At 36.1% G+C, this 19,935-nt stretch overlaps 1 protein-coding gene across 4 annotated transcripts in view; it reads left to right on the top strand.

The window, feature by feature from the left end:
- Positions 1-342: 342 nt before the first annotated feature.
- Suco (SUN domain containing ossification factor) overlaps positions 343-19,935 on the top strand; it is a 77,657-nt gene continuing 58,064 nt past the window's right edge. For 2 of the 4 annotated variants that reach the window (XM_063240047.1, XM_063240049.1), the window contains exon 1: positions 343-635. In XM_063240047.1, coding sequence (XP_063096117.1) covers positions 574-635 — 62 coding nt within the window. In that variant the 5' untranslated portion in view covers positions 343-573. The remainder of the gene's footprint in view (positions 636-19,935) is intronic. The other 2 variants (XM_013157840.2, XM_063240048.1) reach the window with 2 other exon arrangements.

Genomic DNA, 19,935 nt, shown 5'->3' with positions numbered 1-19,935 from the left:
TGAGTGGGCAGGACCAGAGTGGGCGGGGCTGTCCGCGCAAGCTCGGAAGCTTTGTGTGAGCCCTGGCTCCGGGCCGCGGGGCCCAAAACGTCGAAGGGGGCGTGGCTCGCGCGGAGGCTGGTGGGGGTGCGCGCGCTGTGGGACGTGGGTGACGCGGCTCCTTCCAGCTCAGCGGTGTGTGAGGTGTCGCGGCCCGGTCAGCGATTGGCTGACACTAGGAGAGAACGCGGCTGCCGTTGGTCGCCGGCAGCTCGGAGCGAGGGCCGGGGAGGGCTGAGAGGACATGGGGCGGCAGCGGCGGCGGCAGCTGGAGGAGGCGGGTGCGGGCGGGCCGGCGGCGGCGGCGGCGGCGGCGGCGGCGATCCCCGGAGTCTCCGTGTGAAGCTCCCGCGAGCCCGTCGGAGAGCGCGTGCGGTACGCAAGCTGCTGCAGAGCCGTTCCCCGAGCGCCACAGCCCGGCGGACGCTCGGTCCCATCCTCGCGCTCCCGTTCCGGCTCCTCCATCTTGGCGTCGGCAGTGTCGGCTGCCGGGAGGATGTGCCGCCTTCTGGCAGGGGCAAGAAGGAGGAGAAGATGAAGAAGTACCGGCGGGCCTTGGCCCTGGTCTCCTGCCTGTCTCTATGCTCTCTGGTCTGGTGAGTGGCCGCGAGGGCGCGGGAGTTTCCGTGCGGAGGTGCAGCGGGGCCCTAGGAAGCCGCTCGGGTCACACCCCCGAGTCTCCGGGCTTTCAGGTGGCGGGGACTGCAGGATTTCCCCGCGCGGTCCCCTCGGCAGTGCTGTGCGGTTCTCAGTTTGCAGTCTTAAGTGGGAGGAAGGCTGTCCAGGGGACCCCTCAAGTGCCTTTGGACACAGTTCCTCCCGCTCGGAGAGGGAGCCGTTTGGGGTGGCCGGGCTGGGGGTGGCGGTAGCCAAGTGCCCAGGTTCGCTCCCAGAGTGTGGGGAGGGTGTGGAGCACGTCAGGTGTGAGGTGCACCGGCCCTGCGGGGCTGAAACGTAAGTCGTCACGGGGTAAGATCAATGTATAAGCAGTTGTTTTCTTGGACATTTCTTGCACAATGTTTGGCCACAAGTACACTTGGGACTGTTAGTTTGGAACTTTGGAAACATTTTTTCAGTTGGCCTGTTGGAGAGGATGTCATAGATATAGTCGGTACAGTACTACATTTTTATTAGTGACACCGGATAAAAGGAACGTAAATACTGTCTTTTGCGAGCGTGAAGGGTGCTTTGTTTGCGAAGCTGCATGAGCGAAGTTTCTGTTAACCCGAAACATACTTGGGACTTTTTGAGGAGGAGAGAGCACTTTAGTCTAGGAATTCCTGTATATGTAATTAGAGAGTCCTACTGTCTTTTTCTGAAGGAATTCTCCCAGGGAATTTCTTCCAAGTGTGTGACATTTGCTGATTGAAAAGATCTTTATTCAGTCAAAGAAATCCTGTTTCTTACATTAAAATCCGAACTAGATAACTCTGTTTCTGCAGTGCACCAACGATATTTTCGTTTTTATGGGTGCGTGCCTAATGGGGTACAAAGGCACTGAAGTTGTGGAGTTGTTGCCCATAGACAATAATATATTAAAAAGGGAAAAGCACTTTTATTTGCCTGAGGAATTTTGATTGGAAGGATGATAAAACTTTGAGAAAACAAAATGTGATCACTTGTCTTAATTTTGTATCCCTTAAATAAAACCAATGTCGTTTTCCTGTTTTTCTAATTGTTAATATTATGTTGAATATCAGGAAATGCCTATAGGAGATGAGTCCCCTCACACCATTTTTAGCTTTAAATTTGTAGGTCAGAAACTGAAATCTTATATTCATTTCCATCTTTCTGGTTGTACATTAAGTATTTTCTCTCTCTCTGTTCTTGCCCATCTTTAGACTGCGTTATTCTTTAGCACTTTCTGAAAAGATAGATAAAACTTTATAATTTTTATTCACATCTAAAATGTACCAGCTTCTGATTTTTTAAAAAAATTAGATAGTGGAAATGAAATCAAGCATTAAAGATGTTTCCTAAAATTATTTGTAAATTTAAATTGACTACATTTATTATTTTGGGAGAATCTGTCTAACTTCAGTATGTTTTCTCAGCTTTATTCATTAACAGTTATAAGATTATGGGCGTACCTGTTAGGTAAAAATATCACCCAGGTACTGAAATAATATTCATAAAGTTCTTAAGTTTTTGACTCCTGAAGTGAAAAACATTTATCAAGAGTTTAATAAGTTGAAAAGTTGAAGAATCTTTAGCATAAGAGGGTTAGTACATTTTCAGATTTGTTTGGACTGCCACACTTCTTAAAACAAAGGTGTTTAAAAGGTGTTATAATAGGGTACTATTAGCAAAGGGTGATGATGAATGAAGTTGGGGAAAGTTTAAATTACAATTCTGTACTGGTATAACTTGAAGTCTAACTTTTGTTATAGTCTAGTCTGGTCTGTAATTTCCCAACATCCCTATCCCCCTTATCAGAAACTGGTAGCATTGTAAGCCACTGTAGGGTTAGGCGTAAGATTTACAAAAGACTTATCCTTTTACTAGTCTTTTTTGTTGTTGTTACTCGGAAATTGTCCCAAATTTTGTGATCCATTTTTATCTTGTAGATTGAGTGCTGCATATATTCACACTATGATATTCTAGCTTCCAAAATTTCTCCCATTATCTAGTATTACTGAATTTTGTTATCATTTTATTTATACTGTTGGAATTTTACATACTTTATGTCTACCCTTTGCTTTTATCTTTTTGACCTAGAGTACTAACCTTGGGTTATCTTCACAGACTATCATCATATCCATCTCATTATTAATTTTGGTTACTATTTTTTCTTTCTTATCATTTGTGATTTTTAATTTAGTAGTACAGAGTATATTATTTGTAATACTTATCTCTAAGTCAAGCTTGTGGTGTTTCACTTACATATTGTAGTATCTTTTACCTTAATATTGTAAGATAGGTATTATTAACTTCATTTTGCACTTTACAAATAAGTAGAGAGGTTAAGTAACTTGACTAAAGTTAAACATCTATTTGGTTTTACAGTTTAGATTTGAACTTAAGTAGCCTGTTTCATAATATACGTTCCTGTCTACCATGATCTTTTGACTGTAACATCAGAAACCCTGCGTTATACATAAGATACTTGCTAGATAGGTGTCCCTGGACGTGTTACAAAACTTTTTTAAACTTTAGTTCTTATATTCTGCAAATGGTAAATCTGATACATTCCTACCAAAGAATAATTAAAAGAGAATGAGATAACCTATATGACAGATCTTGGTAAACAGATTTATTCTTTGTAAAAAGATTTTTTCAATTTTTTTTATGCTTACTGTGTAACAGATGTTTGAGTATTGAAAACCTAAAGCTAAGTTGAACAAGTCCTGTTTTAGTGCTGAAAGTTCCATATTCCAGGAATACTCTGTGTTAGTTTTTCTATTACTGCTGTAACAAAATACCAGAAGTTTAGTAGCTTAAAACACAGGTTTATTTTCTCATAGTTTTTTCATGTCAGAATTTCAGAATCAGTCTCACCAAGCTAAAGTGAAGATGTCAGCAAGGTACACAGTAGTTCATTCTGAGGCTCTGGGAGAGAATTCATTACTTTGACTTTTTTCAGCTTTGGAGGACTGCCTGCATTCTGTGTCACTTTCTGCACATTAACCCCTTGATTCAGTTTTTACATTTAATAATTGATTTCTGCCTTTCCCTCCCTCTTATAAGGACTATTGTGGTTATATTGGGTTTACCTAGACCATCTAGGGTAAATTTTTTCCTCCAGACTCTTTATTTAATAACATCTGCAGAATTTCTTTTGCCATCTCAAGTAGTATATTCAGGAACCAGAATGCAGTGTCCTTTGTAGTGTTACTCAGTTTACATGAACTATCAGTCCTGGGCAACCCGAAAATGTTGATCATGCCCCTAAATAGGAAAATGATTTAATCAGTTGGTATTCTCAGTGTTTCCATTGTTATGGCTTGTGTCTAGATGTGCCCCCCCAAAGCCTCATGTAGTCATATGTGGGACCTTTTCAGAAGTGGCTAAATCTAGAGTGTGTGATTGATTCATGGTGCAATGCTAAGATTAAGGGTATTGGGATCAAGGATGGGTGTTTACTAAATCAATACACTGATTAGTTTGTCATCACCCTAATCTGGGTAGCCTGGGTAAGATAAAAGGGCAGAAAGACACTGTTAAGGTTCCCCTTGTTGTTTTGTTACCTTTTGCCCACCTTTGTGAGGCCCCTTTGCCCTGCCACCCTGCCTTGGAACCAGTTATGGACTGACACCTCTACACTGTAGAAGCCAAATAAACCTTTTCCCTTTTAACTTGAGGTATTAGGTATTTTGTCTCAGCAGTGAGAGAAAAGTAACTAAAACACTTATAATTAGGAAATCACAAATGTTCTTATATTAATCTCAATAACAATTTATTTTTAGGTTAAGCAAATCTTTTCTTCTACCCCATCTTTGAAAAGCTCATGTTTAGACTAATGAATGGAAAGAAACTCACATTTAAAGAATTCTCACACATTGGATGTGTATAATAGATGCACTAACAACGCTTTAGAAATACTAATGCAAGAATTTGTATTCTAGCTATGATTCTATTACAAATTGTATGCCCTTGGACAAGTTATTTCTGTGAGCCTTGACTCTCAATCATAGTTTTCAGGATGGATAATTTAAAATAGGAGAATTTTGTTTTGAACGGAGGAATATTCCTGTTACTAGGTTCTATGAAGTGTGAAATAGATGTGTGGAAGTTAAAGTTAGGTTTCAAAGGATTTGCTTATGCAGAAGAACTCTGATTTTAACCTGGCAGAGAATGTGCAAGTGAAGTACAATAGGTAGCTTAATGTAGGAGATCAAGAGAGTGAGGTGCATTGGTTCTTTGGATCACTATGGAGGATAAAAATAGATTGGAAGGAGCAGATTTTGGAGGTAAAGGTGGTGGTAACATGAGGAAAGATTTAACAAGTCTGAATCAAGGTGTTAATCTTAAAAGTATGTCATCCCAATTTTCAATGACCGAAGAGGTTTATTTCTTAACTTATGATTCTATTTTTGTACACTTTATTTTGCTTTCTCTGAATGATTGTTTCTTGTTTTTTTTCTTAATATGTGTAAGCTGAAAAACTAGAAGTATATTTTTTGAGATGATAAATATAAAAATGTAAAACTCCTGTCATGGAGAATTTTTTGCTATTTTTCTGCTCTGTCTCACTTTTTAAAGATTAAACCTCTTTCCTGAATAAAATGATACAATAAAAATGATAGTAAAATGTACTCTTTCCAGTATATCTCTTGCCTTTTTTGAAAATAGCCTGTCTTTCTTTTTCTTTCTTGTTCTTTTTTTCTTTGGTTTTTGTTGTTGTAGTTGATGGTGGTGGTGAACTTCATGTGAAAGATCTTAGGAAAAGTTTAGTATTGTTACATTCTAAAGAAAGCATGTTATATTTATAAGAGGCTTTGGATTGTTATATTGGATCCCTTCAGATAAGTTAGATTAATGCGGGTCACCTTAATAGGAAAAAGATCTATAAAAGAAATGTGACATTTTTATGTAAAATTTGAGGACTTGGATAAAGGAAATGTGACAAATGATTTTTTATACTGTCCTTTAAATTATTTTTAAAAGAGCTGGATGTACTTTATATTTCCCCTGTTAGATTATTAATCATTTAAAGATTATGTATGATGGAATGAGAACAGGTTATGGAGTTGGCAGATAACAGAAAAAAGATATCAGCACATAACTTATATTTGATACTGTTCATTTCGTGTTTCAGTTGTTGATGACTTACTGTTTCACTTTTCTCAATCTAGAGAAAGAAGTTGGTATTCATAACCAATATTCTCATGCTTACAATGAAAAGATAAAGAAACTTATAAAAATGTATTTTAGTCTCTTCAACTGTTCAGTAGAATCATTTCTGCGTATGTTGTACTCTTGTTTGATAATTTCTATGTAACTAGAAAGAAACAAAGTACTTGAAAGTTAATTATGCACATATTTTATATTGTTCTTTAGTGCCAGTTGTATGTTACCTGTTATATTTCTCAAGATTATATTTTAAAGTAATTTCCAGAAGTAAAATTATACATGTCACAGGGAATAGGAAATTGCTTTTGCATATTCGCAGTATAAGAATGTTCATCCTTGGTATATACTTGCTTTATAAGTGCAGAAGCATTTTCCTGAAAGAAGTATTTTTTTTTTTCCCCTGTGGTATTGGGCATTGAATTGGAGCCTTAGTATTGAGTGATCAACTCCTGGCACTTTTTCACCTTTTGTTTTGAGGTAAAGTCTTGCTAAATTGCCTAGGGTGAACTTGAATTTGGAATTTTCTTGCCTCAGCTTCCCAGAGTGCTGGGAGTACAGGCCTGAACCTCCACACCTGCTGGTTTTCATTTCTTTTAGGCTGCCTGACCTAGTTCTTTCTTCCCTCTCTCCCTTGTTTTCCTCCCTTCACTCCTTCCCTTTCTGGCTTCTTCCCTATGGATTTTGTTTTATAATGAATTGTGAGTTAAAATGATTTTATATAAAAGTGACACCTAACTTTGTTAAAAAATGTTCATAGGTACCTTGTAGTTCCTAGCTAATTTGGTTCTGTTATATAGTATTTAATCTACTGGGAGAAAATACAGAAAGTGTTTATAATGTTTCATCATTTATAGTAAGTACTACAGTGTAAATTCTTATTCATTCACTCTAGGTACTTTGGTAGTTTGTTGAGAAGGAGTTTAGAAATAAGGATTCATTAAATATATTATTTGGTGCCCAACAACCAAGGAATGGATAAAAAAGATGTAATCTTTTTATACAGTGGAGTACTACTCAGCCATAAAGAAGGGTACACTAAGGACTTTTATAGGGAAATGGATGCAACTCAGCTCATGAGTGAAATAAGTCAGACTCACATGTGTAAACATTGTATTGTGCCCCTAGTGTGAGAATTTGAAAAAGTAATATGATATTATAAATGTGTATTAATTTTGAAAATAATGTTAGCCTGCCAAGGTTTTTCTTCGTTTTCAAAATCGTTTTTAATGGTTTCAAGTCTTTTGGCTCTTCCTATCAATTTTAGAAAAGCCTTCCAATTAAAAACAAAGGAATTTTCTTTAGAATGAGATCATTAGATTGGTTTTTGGAAAATTGTTACCTGCCCTACTTGTCATCACTACTCTTATGTGTGGTGACTGCTCTGAAGGCAGGTAAGGCAAGGATAGGCTGACTGGAGCTGGCATTTTTGATCTCTAGTTTTTGAGGCTGATTATTTTTCCCCTAGGTCTTGTTTTCTGGGGAGCACAGAAGAAATACACAGTCTTCCTGGTTGTGATCACCTAGGCCTGTAATCCTGCACCCTGGGAGGCTAAGGCAGAAGCATCCCAACTTCAAGCCCAGCTTGGACAGCTTAGCACTGTAGAGAGACTGTGTCTCAGAACAGAGAAAGGCTGGGAATACAGCTCAAAAGGACTGAGGATGTAGCTTAGTGTAAAGGCTTTAGGTTCAGTCTCCAGTGCAACAAGACAAACCACAATACAGTACCACAACAGTAAAAACACATTCCTAGGATTTTTACCTTGGAAATTCTATCTCAGTTTGTAGGCTTTGTTTTTGGTTTCTAAGTTTTTTTGATGCATTTTTTAACATTACTGGATTTGATGACCCCAGACATTTTCCATATAACTAAAATTCTAAGAGATCTGATTGGGATGCTAGTGAATAATACAAAAAACTGAATTTTATACTAGCTGTTTAAAGGAGAAATTAGGACTGAATTTGCTTAGGAAAGTTCGACTTGGATGTTTGGGAAATTATAGGCATGATTCATAGATTGTTTCCATGGAAGCAGCTTTTTCACGTGCTGAAATAAGATAAAATGTTACTGCTTGTATAAATAATGGCTAGTTCTCTGTAATGCTTGTATGTCTGCCTACAGTGAGTAAATAGCACTTAATAGTCAAAGGGAAAGAAACTTGAATGGTAAAGATACTGCACTAGATATGAATGGAAGTGGTAGTCACCAGAGGAGAAAGTAGATGTACTTTGCGAACTATGAAGAATTTTGCACACTAAGCCAAAAGGGTAGATGATAAAGATTTTGTTAAGAGAAGTGTTTGGAGAATATTTTAACATCATTATGCTAGATACACTTCAGAGGAGATAGATTTGTAGGGATGAATGCCAAAAAGGAGTTGGAGGAGATGAGATTTGTTATAACAAGGATCCAGCAGTAGGAATGAAGAAGAGGGTTTGTGGAGCAGATGTTTTGATGATAGATTGACAAGTTGGCAATGTAGTGCAGTAAATATAGCATTGTTATAGTTTATACCTAAATGTCCTCCCAAAGCCACAGTTGCTCATAAGTGGGGCTTTTGGTATGTTACGGAATCTTGGGGTTTGATACTCAGTATATTAGTCCATTCATGTTTATAGTTAAAAGGGATGTTTAGAGGAGGAGCCTTATTGTAGGAAGCAGGTCAGTTGGAAGCGGGGTCCAGAAAGGTTTAACTCCCTTCCCCACTTCCCTTTTCACTCTCTGCTGCTCCTCCTCTATGCTGTGATCCATACCCTTGTGAAATGCCATTACACCTTGGAACCAGCCAACTACGGACTGAAACCTGTACAAACTGTGATCCAAAATAAACCTTTCCTCCTTTAAGTTGTGAATGTTGGGTCTCAGTGATAAGGAAGTGACTAAGACAGCTAGAATTCAGAAGACCTGGGTTTTGGGTTTCTTATAACCAACTCTTGTCCAGTGCCTCCTTTCTGTCATCCATCTCATTGTCAAGAAGATTCATCTAGTTTGTCTGTGCTGTATCCTGTGCGGGATCTTGATGGATAAAAGACAAAGCTGCTTTCTTGGAACATACTGTAGTTGAGAGGATAAATCCCAGCACCTAAAATTATGAATTTGTAAAATAAATTCAAAGTGAGAAAAAGTATATATGTGTTTCCAGCTTACACAGCTATAAGACTTAAGGTTCAAAAAGAAATAAAAGAGCAGGCAAAGGAAGTCAAAGGATTGGAGGCAAGGAGCCAGTGTGTATATATGTACTTAAAAATGCAGACTTGAGTACAGATTTGACCCAGAATTGTCTTTATAAAGGGCATTATTTTTGGAACAGAAGTGTGGCTTTTGTTGTTGTTGTTGTTGTTTTGGGTTTTTTTTTGGGGGGGGGGTACCAAGGATCAAACTCACAACCTTGTGCTTGCCAAGCAGGCACTTATATCCACTGGGCTAAATCCCCAGCCCCAAAGAATATGTAACTTTTGAAACAGAGCATTAAGCTTCTATAGATAATTAGAATAAAGATGCCAAGCAAAGGAAAGAAGAAGCTGGAAACAAAGATGGAAAGAGGTTTAAAGAGCTTATTTAAATAGGAATATAAAATGTTTTGGATGAGACTGAAGAGCTTGAAAAGTAAGAGAAAAAAAAAAGACCTTGTTTTCAAAAGAGGGAAGTGATTTGAAAACTTTAGGGAGTGTAAATAAACATTTGGAGAGCTGGTACGCCTGAATCCTCACATACTTGTTTGGCAGTCAGGAGAGAGAAAAAAATATTTTAAAAAGTCAGTGGCCAGCATAGCCTCATATTTTATGCTTTGACCCATTTCCCCCTGTTCCTCCATGTGCTGAACCACCGATAAACACCACAACCCTTTTTGTAGACCAATTTAGAGATCAGTCTTGTAGAATGGTTCCATGTGGTATAACTCTGGACTGCCGAGGTTTTCTAACAGAATAAAAACTGAAAGGTAAAGGGGCGCAGTGTGCTCTCTTACTGCTAATAGACAGATCAAATAGAAGTGAAGCAACTTTAAAAGAGCCCCAAACAAATGCTAGATTAAGAACATCTTCATTTAATAAAACGGGACTGCAAGAAAAAAGGGTTCCTTAAGCAAAACCACTGGAGGCCTAGTCATCTTTTGAACTTGTTTTATTACTAATGTTGGACCAAAATGGCTTTCATGATTTTCACCTGTTTCTCACGCATCCCTCAGTACTTCATAGTTACTGTAATTTTTATTTCAATTTTTTTGTTAGTAATCTGAAAAAAACTATCAATTTTCACTTATACTATAACACATACTTTCCTAATTGAATAGCTGGCTCTTAGTCTAATCTTAGGTTTAAGAAACAACTTTTCATTGCCCAATTCAGTTCTTAAGGTCTTCTTAATCACTGGACTTTTGCATTTTTAACCTGTCATCAAAAGCAATTCCAGTTTGTAGTCAAAAGCAATAAGTCACTGTGCTGAGAGCAGAGCAGTAAGTTTGTCCTGAAATTGCTTAGTCTTGTGTGAAAAACAGCAGTTAATTTCAGTGCAGAGTCTGTGTTAAGTGCTCACATAGAGATAGCTAGAGGATTATGAAGATTTTTAGAGCGGGCCCCCAAGCTACCAGTGTGTTTAAATCAGGAAGGTCTCTTCATCCCTAGCCAGTTTTAGCCCACAGAGCAAAGAAAAAATGGTGAAGATTTGGTCAGGTTTTAGATAGTAGGTAGGGGGAATAGAGGCAGAACATTACTGGAAGAAGGAACAGCCAGGGACAGAGACTTGGAAGTATGGAAAAACAAGGTCTGTGTTCAGGGAACAACTACAGGTAGTTTTGCATCAGGAAGTGGCAGGAATACAAAGCTGAACACATAAATAATAGCAAATTTTAGAGATTTTTAAATGTGTAGGATGACTTTAGGCATGAAATAATGGAGACTATAAAAGGTATTAAGCAGAGAGATGTTAGTGTTAGACTTTTGGTGTGAAGGACTGATTTGTAGGTCAAAATTAGGGAGATTTGTTGCAGGTAAGCAAAAGGGTTGAGTGAAAGGTAGTCATACTGGTGTTTAAGAAATGCGTTAAAGAAATTTGAAGTAAAATAATAAGAGCAAAGGATAAAGGTTTTTGGTAGTCATGAGCTAAAAACTATGAGAATAGAGAAAAATTTTTCTGTGGATTATAATGGCAAGACTCAGAACAGCACCTCAGGGACATCAGAATTTAAATAGTAAGCAGAAAAAGCGTATCAAAAGAGACTTGGAGGGAAGAGAGATAAACAGCAAAAGTGTTTGGATAAGCCAAAACTGTAGGAAAGTCAAAAAAAGTAAGTTTTGTCATACTGTACCAGTTTGTGTTACAATGAGGATAGCTACTGGATTTCAGCAAATCAAGCCCTAAATAAAAGGTAAAGAAGTTGAAATTACAAGAATATACATACTGTTTCAGAACCAGTATGTTTGGTTAAGTGTAAGTATATAAAATGGGTAGTATCCTAGACTGAGCATAGCACATGCCTTAATATTATTTCATCATACTAACTTCATTTTATTGTGCATTGAGACACGGTGGTTTTGTAAGTTGTCCAATATTGTATTACTAGTTCAAGATCATATACCTAATAAATGGGACTGAGATAAAAATTCGAGTCTTTGGCTCTGAAGTCTATGCCCTGAGCCACTGCACTGCCGTCCTGTGATCACTTTCACTACTATAATAAAGTACTACTTTATGGTAGTTCCTGTATTTTTGTTTTACAGTATAACTGGCCTTGACTAGCATTACCAGTTAGTGAACATATCAGTATTAGTTTCTCAGCTGTCTTTTCACTTATCTGTTGACAAGAAGTTGCTAAATAGGAAATATAACAATATGAAAAGATCATAGACTTTGGAGGGAAATCAAAGTGGACAGTTACAAATAGAGTGATTTTGGGCAAGTTCTTTAATTTCAAGCTTGTCCTGTTTGTAAAAGTAATTTGCGCTGCATTTTGTCTGGGTTTCTTTGTTACTGTGTTTTGCACTATTACTTTTTTTCCTTTTTATCTTCAACCTCACTCTTCACCTCTCATTTAGACATTCAGTCTAGTTGATAGTTGGTGCATGTTTCTGAGTCAAACTGTCATGTGTTTATTTATATACATATTTTTGTTCAAAACAGTATTGGTTTATGTTTTAAATTTTAGGGAAATTTATGGAGGTTCTAAGATACCTGGTACTGAAACCCTATAATTCCTTGCTTTGTATTTTACCTATAGTTTTTACAGCTTAAAAATACAGCAGCAAAACTAGCATGACATTTCTTATTCCTTCACAATTTCATGGTTAGGTTTGTTAATACTGTAGATCTTAGCAACCTCAGCATGCATTTTTTTCTATCTTTACTGAGAACTTTTTTCACTTTTAAAATAGCTTTTCTTTGGCATAGCGGAATTGTCAGCATTACTACTGCTCTTGCATTATGGGGCTATTTTTAAGTAAAATAAGTTATTTGAATATTGACACTCAGATTCTGCTCTGTGGATATAACTCAGATGACTGACAGCTGAGTAGAGTATATGGCATGGATGTGCTACACAAAGGAATGTTCATGTCCATTCAGGACAGAGAAGACACCACATGTGATTTCATCATACTACTCTGAATGATGTGCAGTTTAAAATTTATGAATTGTTTTTTCTGGGATTGTCCATTTAATATTTTCAGATGGTTGACCTTGGGTACTGTGGAAAAGAAAACTGTGTGTAAATGGAGACTGGTGTAAGCTATCAATATCATTTTACTTTAGTTAGTAAATAGTTACATAATTATCAAAGTGAGTTCCAAGCAGTTAATGAAGTTTCAGATGCCTTGAGGAAGGCTTGACACTCATTCATTTATTCCACAGGCATTGACGGAGCGTTTTGTGTGTAGGCTGCCTTTAAAAAAGAACTTCATGCTGGTTGCAGGGGAGAAAGTATTCTGATGCCAATGTGCAGTTGGGAGTCTTCTGTTCCAGTTGCCTGTCTTTTGATAGCCTCATACTGTGAAGGCAAACCTCTCAGAGCTTTCACTGATAACAGCCGGCTGCAGCATGAATTCACTAGGCTTGCCACCACCACCCTAGTAGAATAGTCTAGAGTGATTTTTGGTTTTTAATTATCTAGCATGGTGAATTGCAGGTGGTTGTTGTTGTTCCTTAGTTATTCTTGGTGCATTTTTCTTTTGTACAATTAGATAAATAAGGTGGTGCAGCTATTTTGATAATTTAAATGATTAAATACAATACTTTGGGAGGATTTGATAATTTTACCTTTTTTTTTTACCATCTTTTCACTATATATATATAGTCTATATTTTATCTCCTTTTATGATTTCTAATAGTGTATCTTTCTCTATAAATGGTTATATATATAATTTTCTTTACTTAATTTCTTAAGTTAATTATGGCCCTTGTTTCATATTTCCTATATTGTAAATTTGAGTGGTTTATATACAGTGAAACACAAATTTTTACTGTATAGTTGAATTCATTTTGTAAGTGTATTCATATGTGTTACCTACATCTTCTTCAGATACGGAACATTTTCATTGCCCAAAATATTCTCTCATGTCACATTTCTAGCAGATCTCCTGAAGAAAACCAGTAATATGATTTTTATCACCTAGTATTGATCACCTAGGACTAGTATTGATAATTCTGGAACCTCATGTTATTAATGGAAGTATCTGAGTTCTTTGCCCTCAGTGTAATGTTTATGAGGTTTATCCGTCTTCTCTTGACATTAGTTCTTTTGCTATGGAGCTCCTTTTTATTGTCTGTTGCCCACTAGTGGTGTATTCTAGACTGCACTACAGTTTATTCTCTTGATGTTCATCTGGGTGGGCTCCTTGAAGGTTTTAGCTGTTAGACTTAAAAGCCCCTGCTAAGTCTTCTACAGGCTTTTTTGGACATAATTTTCATTTCTCGTGAGAACTACCTAAAAGTAAAACTATAACTGTTGAAATGACTGTCATATGCTCTAGATCAGTTATCCTGAGAAAGACACATCAGTTATGAACAATTCTGACTAGGCATGTATAATTTAAATCTGGTCATATTGAAACATCAGACAATCATATTAGAACCATACTATTTAACAAGAAAAGAGGCCATATCTTTTAAAAATGCCAGGATTGCATAAAATAAAATCCAAAATTATTCTGAGTTAAAAGAGGTTGAAGAGATAGCAAATGCAGGGATATGATCCTATGCTTTAATTCTGTAGTGTGGAAAGAAGAATTTCTATAAAGGACATGATTGGCTTACTTGATAGAAGTGTACTGTGGATGGTAAATTAAATTACAGTATTATATCAGTGTGACATTTACTGAAGTGATAAACTGTACAGTGGCTACCAAGGGACTATCCTGATCCTGTGGAAATGCATGCGGAAGTAATTTAGAGAGAAGTGAGGAGAGGGAAAGGTGATTGAACACACCTTTGAACAAATAGAATAAATGGGTCAAAATGATGACAGGTTGGTAGATATATAAAGGATTTGTGGATAATCTTGTTACCACTTGTCAACTGCTTTTAAAAGTTTGAAATTATTTCAAAAATTAAAAAAAAAGAAAAATCTAGCTGGAGTTTCTGTGTGTGAAATGTTGATAATCCATTCAAATTTCTTTGTTAGTTTATTTAAATTTTCTTCCCCGTGCCAGTTATACTATTTTTCTAATTTGTCCATTTTCATAATGTTTTCAAATACATTTGTATGTATAGAGTTTGTGATATTTCATAATTTAATCAGTCTACTTTGTCTTTGATTATGGCACTTTTTTATTCCATTATTTTGTTAGTTGACAGTTTTGCCAGATGTTTGTCATTTTATTTTTATTTTAGGTTTTGTTTTTTTTTTGTTTTTTGTTTTTTTTTTTTTGAGACAGGATCGTGATTTGAAATGTGAACTGGCTTTGAATTCACTTTGTAGCCCAGGCCTCCTGAGTCTGTGCCACCAGGCCTGTCATTTTAATATTTCCTTCAAAGACCCAATTTCTTCTTGATTTTCTTTGCTGTTTTTCTTTTCTTCTATATTGATGTTTGTCCTACAAATATCCTTCCTTATTCTCTTGGACTTGTGCCGTGTCATGTATGTTTTGGGATTTAAGGATTACCCTTTCTGTTTTTAGTTTTCTCCTAACATGTTTAAATGAATAGTTTTTTTAATGTTGTCTCATCAGCATTCCACCAATTTTGACCTGAAATCTTCTGTTACAGTACTTTCATATAGTAGAAGAATTGTATTTCTTGCTTCTAGGTTTTGGATATTCTTAGCTTTTTTTTTTTTTTTTTTTTTTTGTCATTTCTAATTTGGTTACATTGTAGTTGAATATAGTCTGGTTGAGTATGATTCTTTCTGGCTTTCATTTCTGGTCAGTATTTGGGAGCTACTTCATGTGTGCTTGAGAATAATATTTGTAATTTCTATTTTATACAAAATTTTGTCTACTTGAATGAGCTTCCTTATAATATAAATAAGCTTCCAAGTATGTTTCATTTATTTAATGTTACTTCCTAATAATTCAGAATAGACAACATAATGTCTGATTATTTTATTTCCACCTGTAGCTTTATTAGTGTTTGGAGTATGTATTTTATACATGGAGTATGTATTTTATACAATGTAAGATGCATTTAATTTCAATCATTGTGTCTTTTTGCTAATAGATAACAAATCTCGTAGTAAGTTTTTCTTCTCAAATTTGATTTTTCTCTTAATTAAAATTGGTACTGTTTTCCTCATATTTTCTTAATATATATCTACTAAAATTTTTAATGAGCTAACAGTTATGATTAACATTTCTTGATAGTGCTCTGTATATTTTTAACATAACATCTAGAACTTTCTGCTTAGCACTAGAGCTTGTAAAGTTTCTTCATTATAACTCAAAAGAATACATTAATTCATTTGAAAGTTTGATACTCCAGTTTTTTGTTCCCTCCTCTGCAGTTACTACATTTGACTCATTTGTATACTAGTGTATTTTTTTGTTGCATATTACTGTGGCTTTCTGGAAAATCATTTTTGTCTTATGCTGTTTATTTGATAAGACTGTAAAAAGTAATTGTTAAAGATAGCTAAGTTTCTCAGTGATATGCACACCTAAAAAGGGTGTTGTGAAAAGTCAGCGATACTTTTAAAAGATGTTTCTTCAGTCACTTTCACATTAAACAGTGCTTTTTGCCTCTGCCTTCCCAATGAAATTCTTGGAAAAAACTGAATCTGTAATGTATGTCTCCCTACCTCAAGGGGTTGAACTCAGGACTTTCAAACTAAGCTATATCCCTACCATGTTATCTCTGTCTCTCTGTCTTTGTCTGTCTGTCTCTAAAAGGGCACAGTCTCCTTAAAGTGCCAGGCTGGCCTTGAATTTGTAGTCCTTCTGCCTTAGCTTCCCAGAATGGAATTAGGCATATTTTTAAAAATACCTTTTATTTTTGAATACTATACAATTCACAAAAGCAGTAAAGAGAGTTTCAATATGCACTTCACCCACATTCCTTGTGATGTGAACATTTCACATACTCATGGGATACATTTGCCAAAACCAAGAAATTACATTAGTTTAAAGCATGGATCATGTACTTTGGTATTGTATATGGTATAACTTGGTGGTGGCAAACCTATGGACATGCACAGCAGTGGGCTCTTTGTGTCAGTGAAAGCTCTGAAAGTTCACCTTTCTTGCAGTGCTTGATGGTTATGATCTTAAAATCTTCCCCCTCATGCCGTATCCCCTTCACCTTCACTGCTGTGGATTGAACCAAGGGATGGAATATTTTAAGCAAAGATAAAAGTTCAGTAAAAGTGAACACATTTTTGAAGGCAGTTCTACATAAAAGGATACATCCTAGCTACCCAACTGATTTAAATTCCTCAGTATAATTTTATTCATGTTAAGGCTAGAACCGAACATTTATGTGATCTGGTAAAATGACCTATAGAAACCATATTCAAATAGGTAAAAATTTACAAAACGGGATTTTAAATTAATCATTTAATATTGTAGACATTTTGAAGAGATAAAACCTGAGCATCAAATACTTTTATGCAGATGAAACATGAATGCTTCAGGAATAGTTCAGAAATAAAATTTAACTTGAAACACATCTAGATAATGGAATGGCTAAATAGATTGAGCCATCAGGTCATGAAAATACATGGAGGAAATTAAATGCATATTTCTAAGTGAAAGAAACCTACCTCAGAAAGCTTGTACTATATATGATTCCAATTTTATGGCATTCTGGGAAGGGTAAAACCATGGAAACAGTAAAAAGATCAGTGATACTGTTAGCAGTTTGGTGAGAAAAACAGAAGTATAGGTTGAACATAGGATTTTTAGGGCAGTAGAACCACTATATATGATGCTATTATGTAACACACATGCTATTAAGGCTTTATTTAGATGTCCTCCAAAGCTTCTGTGATTATAAGTGGAGCTTTTCAAAGGTGGCTATATTTAATTATGTGCTGCTAGGATTAAGGATATGTTGCTGAGATTGATTCATGGTACTATACTTGAATTATGGCTCCTCCACCCTAGCTGTGGGTGCTACACCTCCAAAGGGTGGGTAGCCTGGATAAGATATAAGGAACAGAAGGATTGCTGCTGCTCCTCCCTTGTCACTTGCTTGCTGCTTGCTGCTCTCTGCCATGCTACCCTGCCTTAGAGCTACCTACTATGAACTGAAGCCTCTATGAACTGTGAGTCAAATAAACCTTTCCTCAATATCTTTGAGAGATAAGACTAATTTTGTAATCAAGGTGCGTATAGACCCATGTTTATTCCAAAGGGTATTTTTATTGATGAATTATTACTTTTAATTTTATGAATTTTGTATATTAAGCAATGAATACTTAATAAGGAAAAAATAACAAAAAAAAGGTGTTGAGTTTTTAATATTTATTGAGTGTTTAGAAAAAAGTATCAAAATTTTCAATATTGACTGGTTTTTGCTGTACTAAGACTAAAAAAGTACATCAGAAATAAATCCCCATATGAATGACAATGAAAACACAAATAATACTGTGCAAAAAAATCTTTAATTATCATACCTAAGGCAGTCTGCGCACATGGCAACAGCACCTTCCATGTACATGTATCACATATACTGACAACATGCGTCTTTTGCTTTCTTGGCCTTTTTGTAGAACATACTTAACATCTTGGTGGGTTTGCTGTTTTATCCAGAAGTTTTTATTGTATTATACAGTGTGTAGTTAACAGAAACATAAAATACCAATAAAATAAATTATGAAATTCTGAATATGTATTGTGTATTTAGAATAAACATAAACATTTTTATATCATCTATGTACTTCCTTACAAAACCTAAAAAGTAACATCAGAAATAAATTCCTATATGACTTAAAATGAAAAACTAATAAAACTATCGCTTTGCTTCAATTTGCTTTGCTTCAATTATCACACCCAAGGCAATCTTCACATGACAACTGCCTTTTCCTTTCACACGTCTCACACTGACAGACAGCATGTATGCTTAGCTTTCCTATGTGGCAGTCATGTCAGGTATCTTCTCTTTCTGTTTTGTCAGGAGCTTTACATTGTACAACATGCACTTAGTGGGGAAATAAGGTGTCAGTAAAATAAAATATCAAATATATAATGAGTACTTAGACTTCAGCATTTTCACATCAGCTGTTTACTTGGTTATAAAACCTAAAGCATAACATCAAAAATAAACACCTATGTGGGCTACAATATAAATACAAACAGAAGTCTACCATAGAAATACGGTTTGCTTCAACTGTCACACCTAAGGCAGTCTTCAGACATGGCAACTGCATGTTCCATATACAAGTATTACACTTATAATGTGTGTTTTGTTTTCCTGCTTTTTCTTGTAGGGCATAGTTGACATCTGTTTTGTTTTCCTTTTGTCCTAGTAGGTCTTTGTCATGCTGTGCCTGCCTGTTCATCTGTTACCATTGCTCATCAGTGTGCTCCACAATCTTTTTGCATAGTTCCCTGGCAGAAAATTAGTTTTTCCTTTGCTGTAAATGATCTCTTAAGAGCTCCAGCCCCAGTCCTTGAAGAAAATTGCTCTGTGATAGTTTGCACTTGTTATTTTGTTTATAAACTATCAATGTCACACATAGTTTGATAGGTTAGGATCAAGTGAAATACAGCCATTGGTCAATGATTTGTGTTTCGAGTGACATCATAGATGCTGCATAACTCATGAACCAAATCTGTTCCATATTGAGTTCTGTTGCAGAAAGTGTCCATCTCAGGCTTCCTTGACAAAAAGTTTCTCTATCAGTATTTTCCATCATGGTGAAATGTTGATATCAGCAGTAACAGTTTTTTATGTTTCTGAAATTCAAAGATTGAACTATACAGTTATCCTGTTTTGAAACTGCAACATTTCATTTGCAATTTCTGCTTTGTTCCTACAGTTCCTGTGCTGGTCAGCTTATGCTTTGTTAGCAAATACAACATCAAATGGAAACTGATAAACCAATTGTTAAATGTCACATTCTGATTAGTTGATGAGATAGGAGCAACAAGTCTGTTCGTGTCATCGTTTGATTTATTATTATACAAATAAAGATCATGACTAAGTTCCAGTATAAATAATCAAACAGAAAGCATAGTAAGTCTTTGTATCTGCAAGGGCCTGAATTTTTATGTAATATTTCGATTCAGTGCTTTTCGATAAGTCTTTACATACCTGTGTTTACCATAAGAAATCTGTGCTAAGTACAGCAGACTTGGAAATGCTTTCAATTCCACTAGTTGGGTATCATAATAAATGCATTTTTGAATATGGCTACTAGTGCATGCATTTTACTTGCATTTCAGTCTTTGTGTATTTCACAGCATCTTGTGCCATGTTGTCTGTTACACTTTCCAATATTCATTGGCAGTGCTGACATTCTGTCCAATAAGTTTCACCCCTGCCAAAACCTTCACTGTATTGTCAGGCATAGTTGTAACTTTGGACCTTATTTTTAACACTGCTTTTTTCCATGTGGTTGCATGGCCATTTTGCAATATATTGACTAGTGTAATATGTACTTATATTGCTGATTTTTTGTTCCTATGAAACTAGAAGGTCTGCATTTCCTATGTATCAGTCCACTCTTGTTCCATTTCCTT

The sequence above is a fragment of the Cavia porcellus genome, unplaced genomic scaffold (assembly GCF_034190915.1).
Source record: "Cavia porcellus strain 051 isolate PalLab524CR breed Dunkin Hartley unplaced genomic scaffold, mCavPor4.1 scaffold_29, whole genome shotgun sequence".
Classification (NCBI taxonomy): domain Eukaryota; kingdom Metazoa; phylum Chordata; class Mammalia; order Rodentia; family Caviidae; genus Cavia; species Cavia porcellus.
Note: the sequence above shows the minus strand (reverse complement) of the source record. Positions and strands in the feature narration are given on the sequence as shown.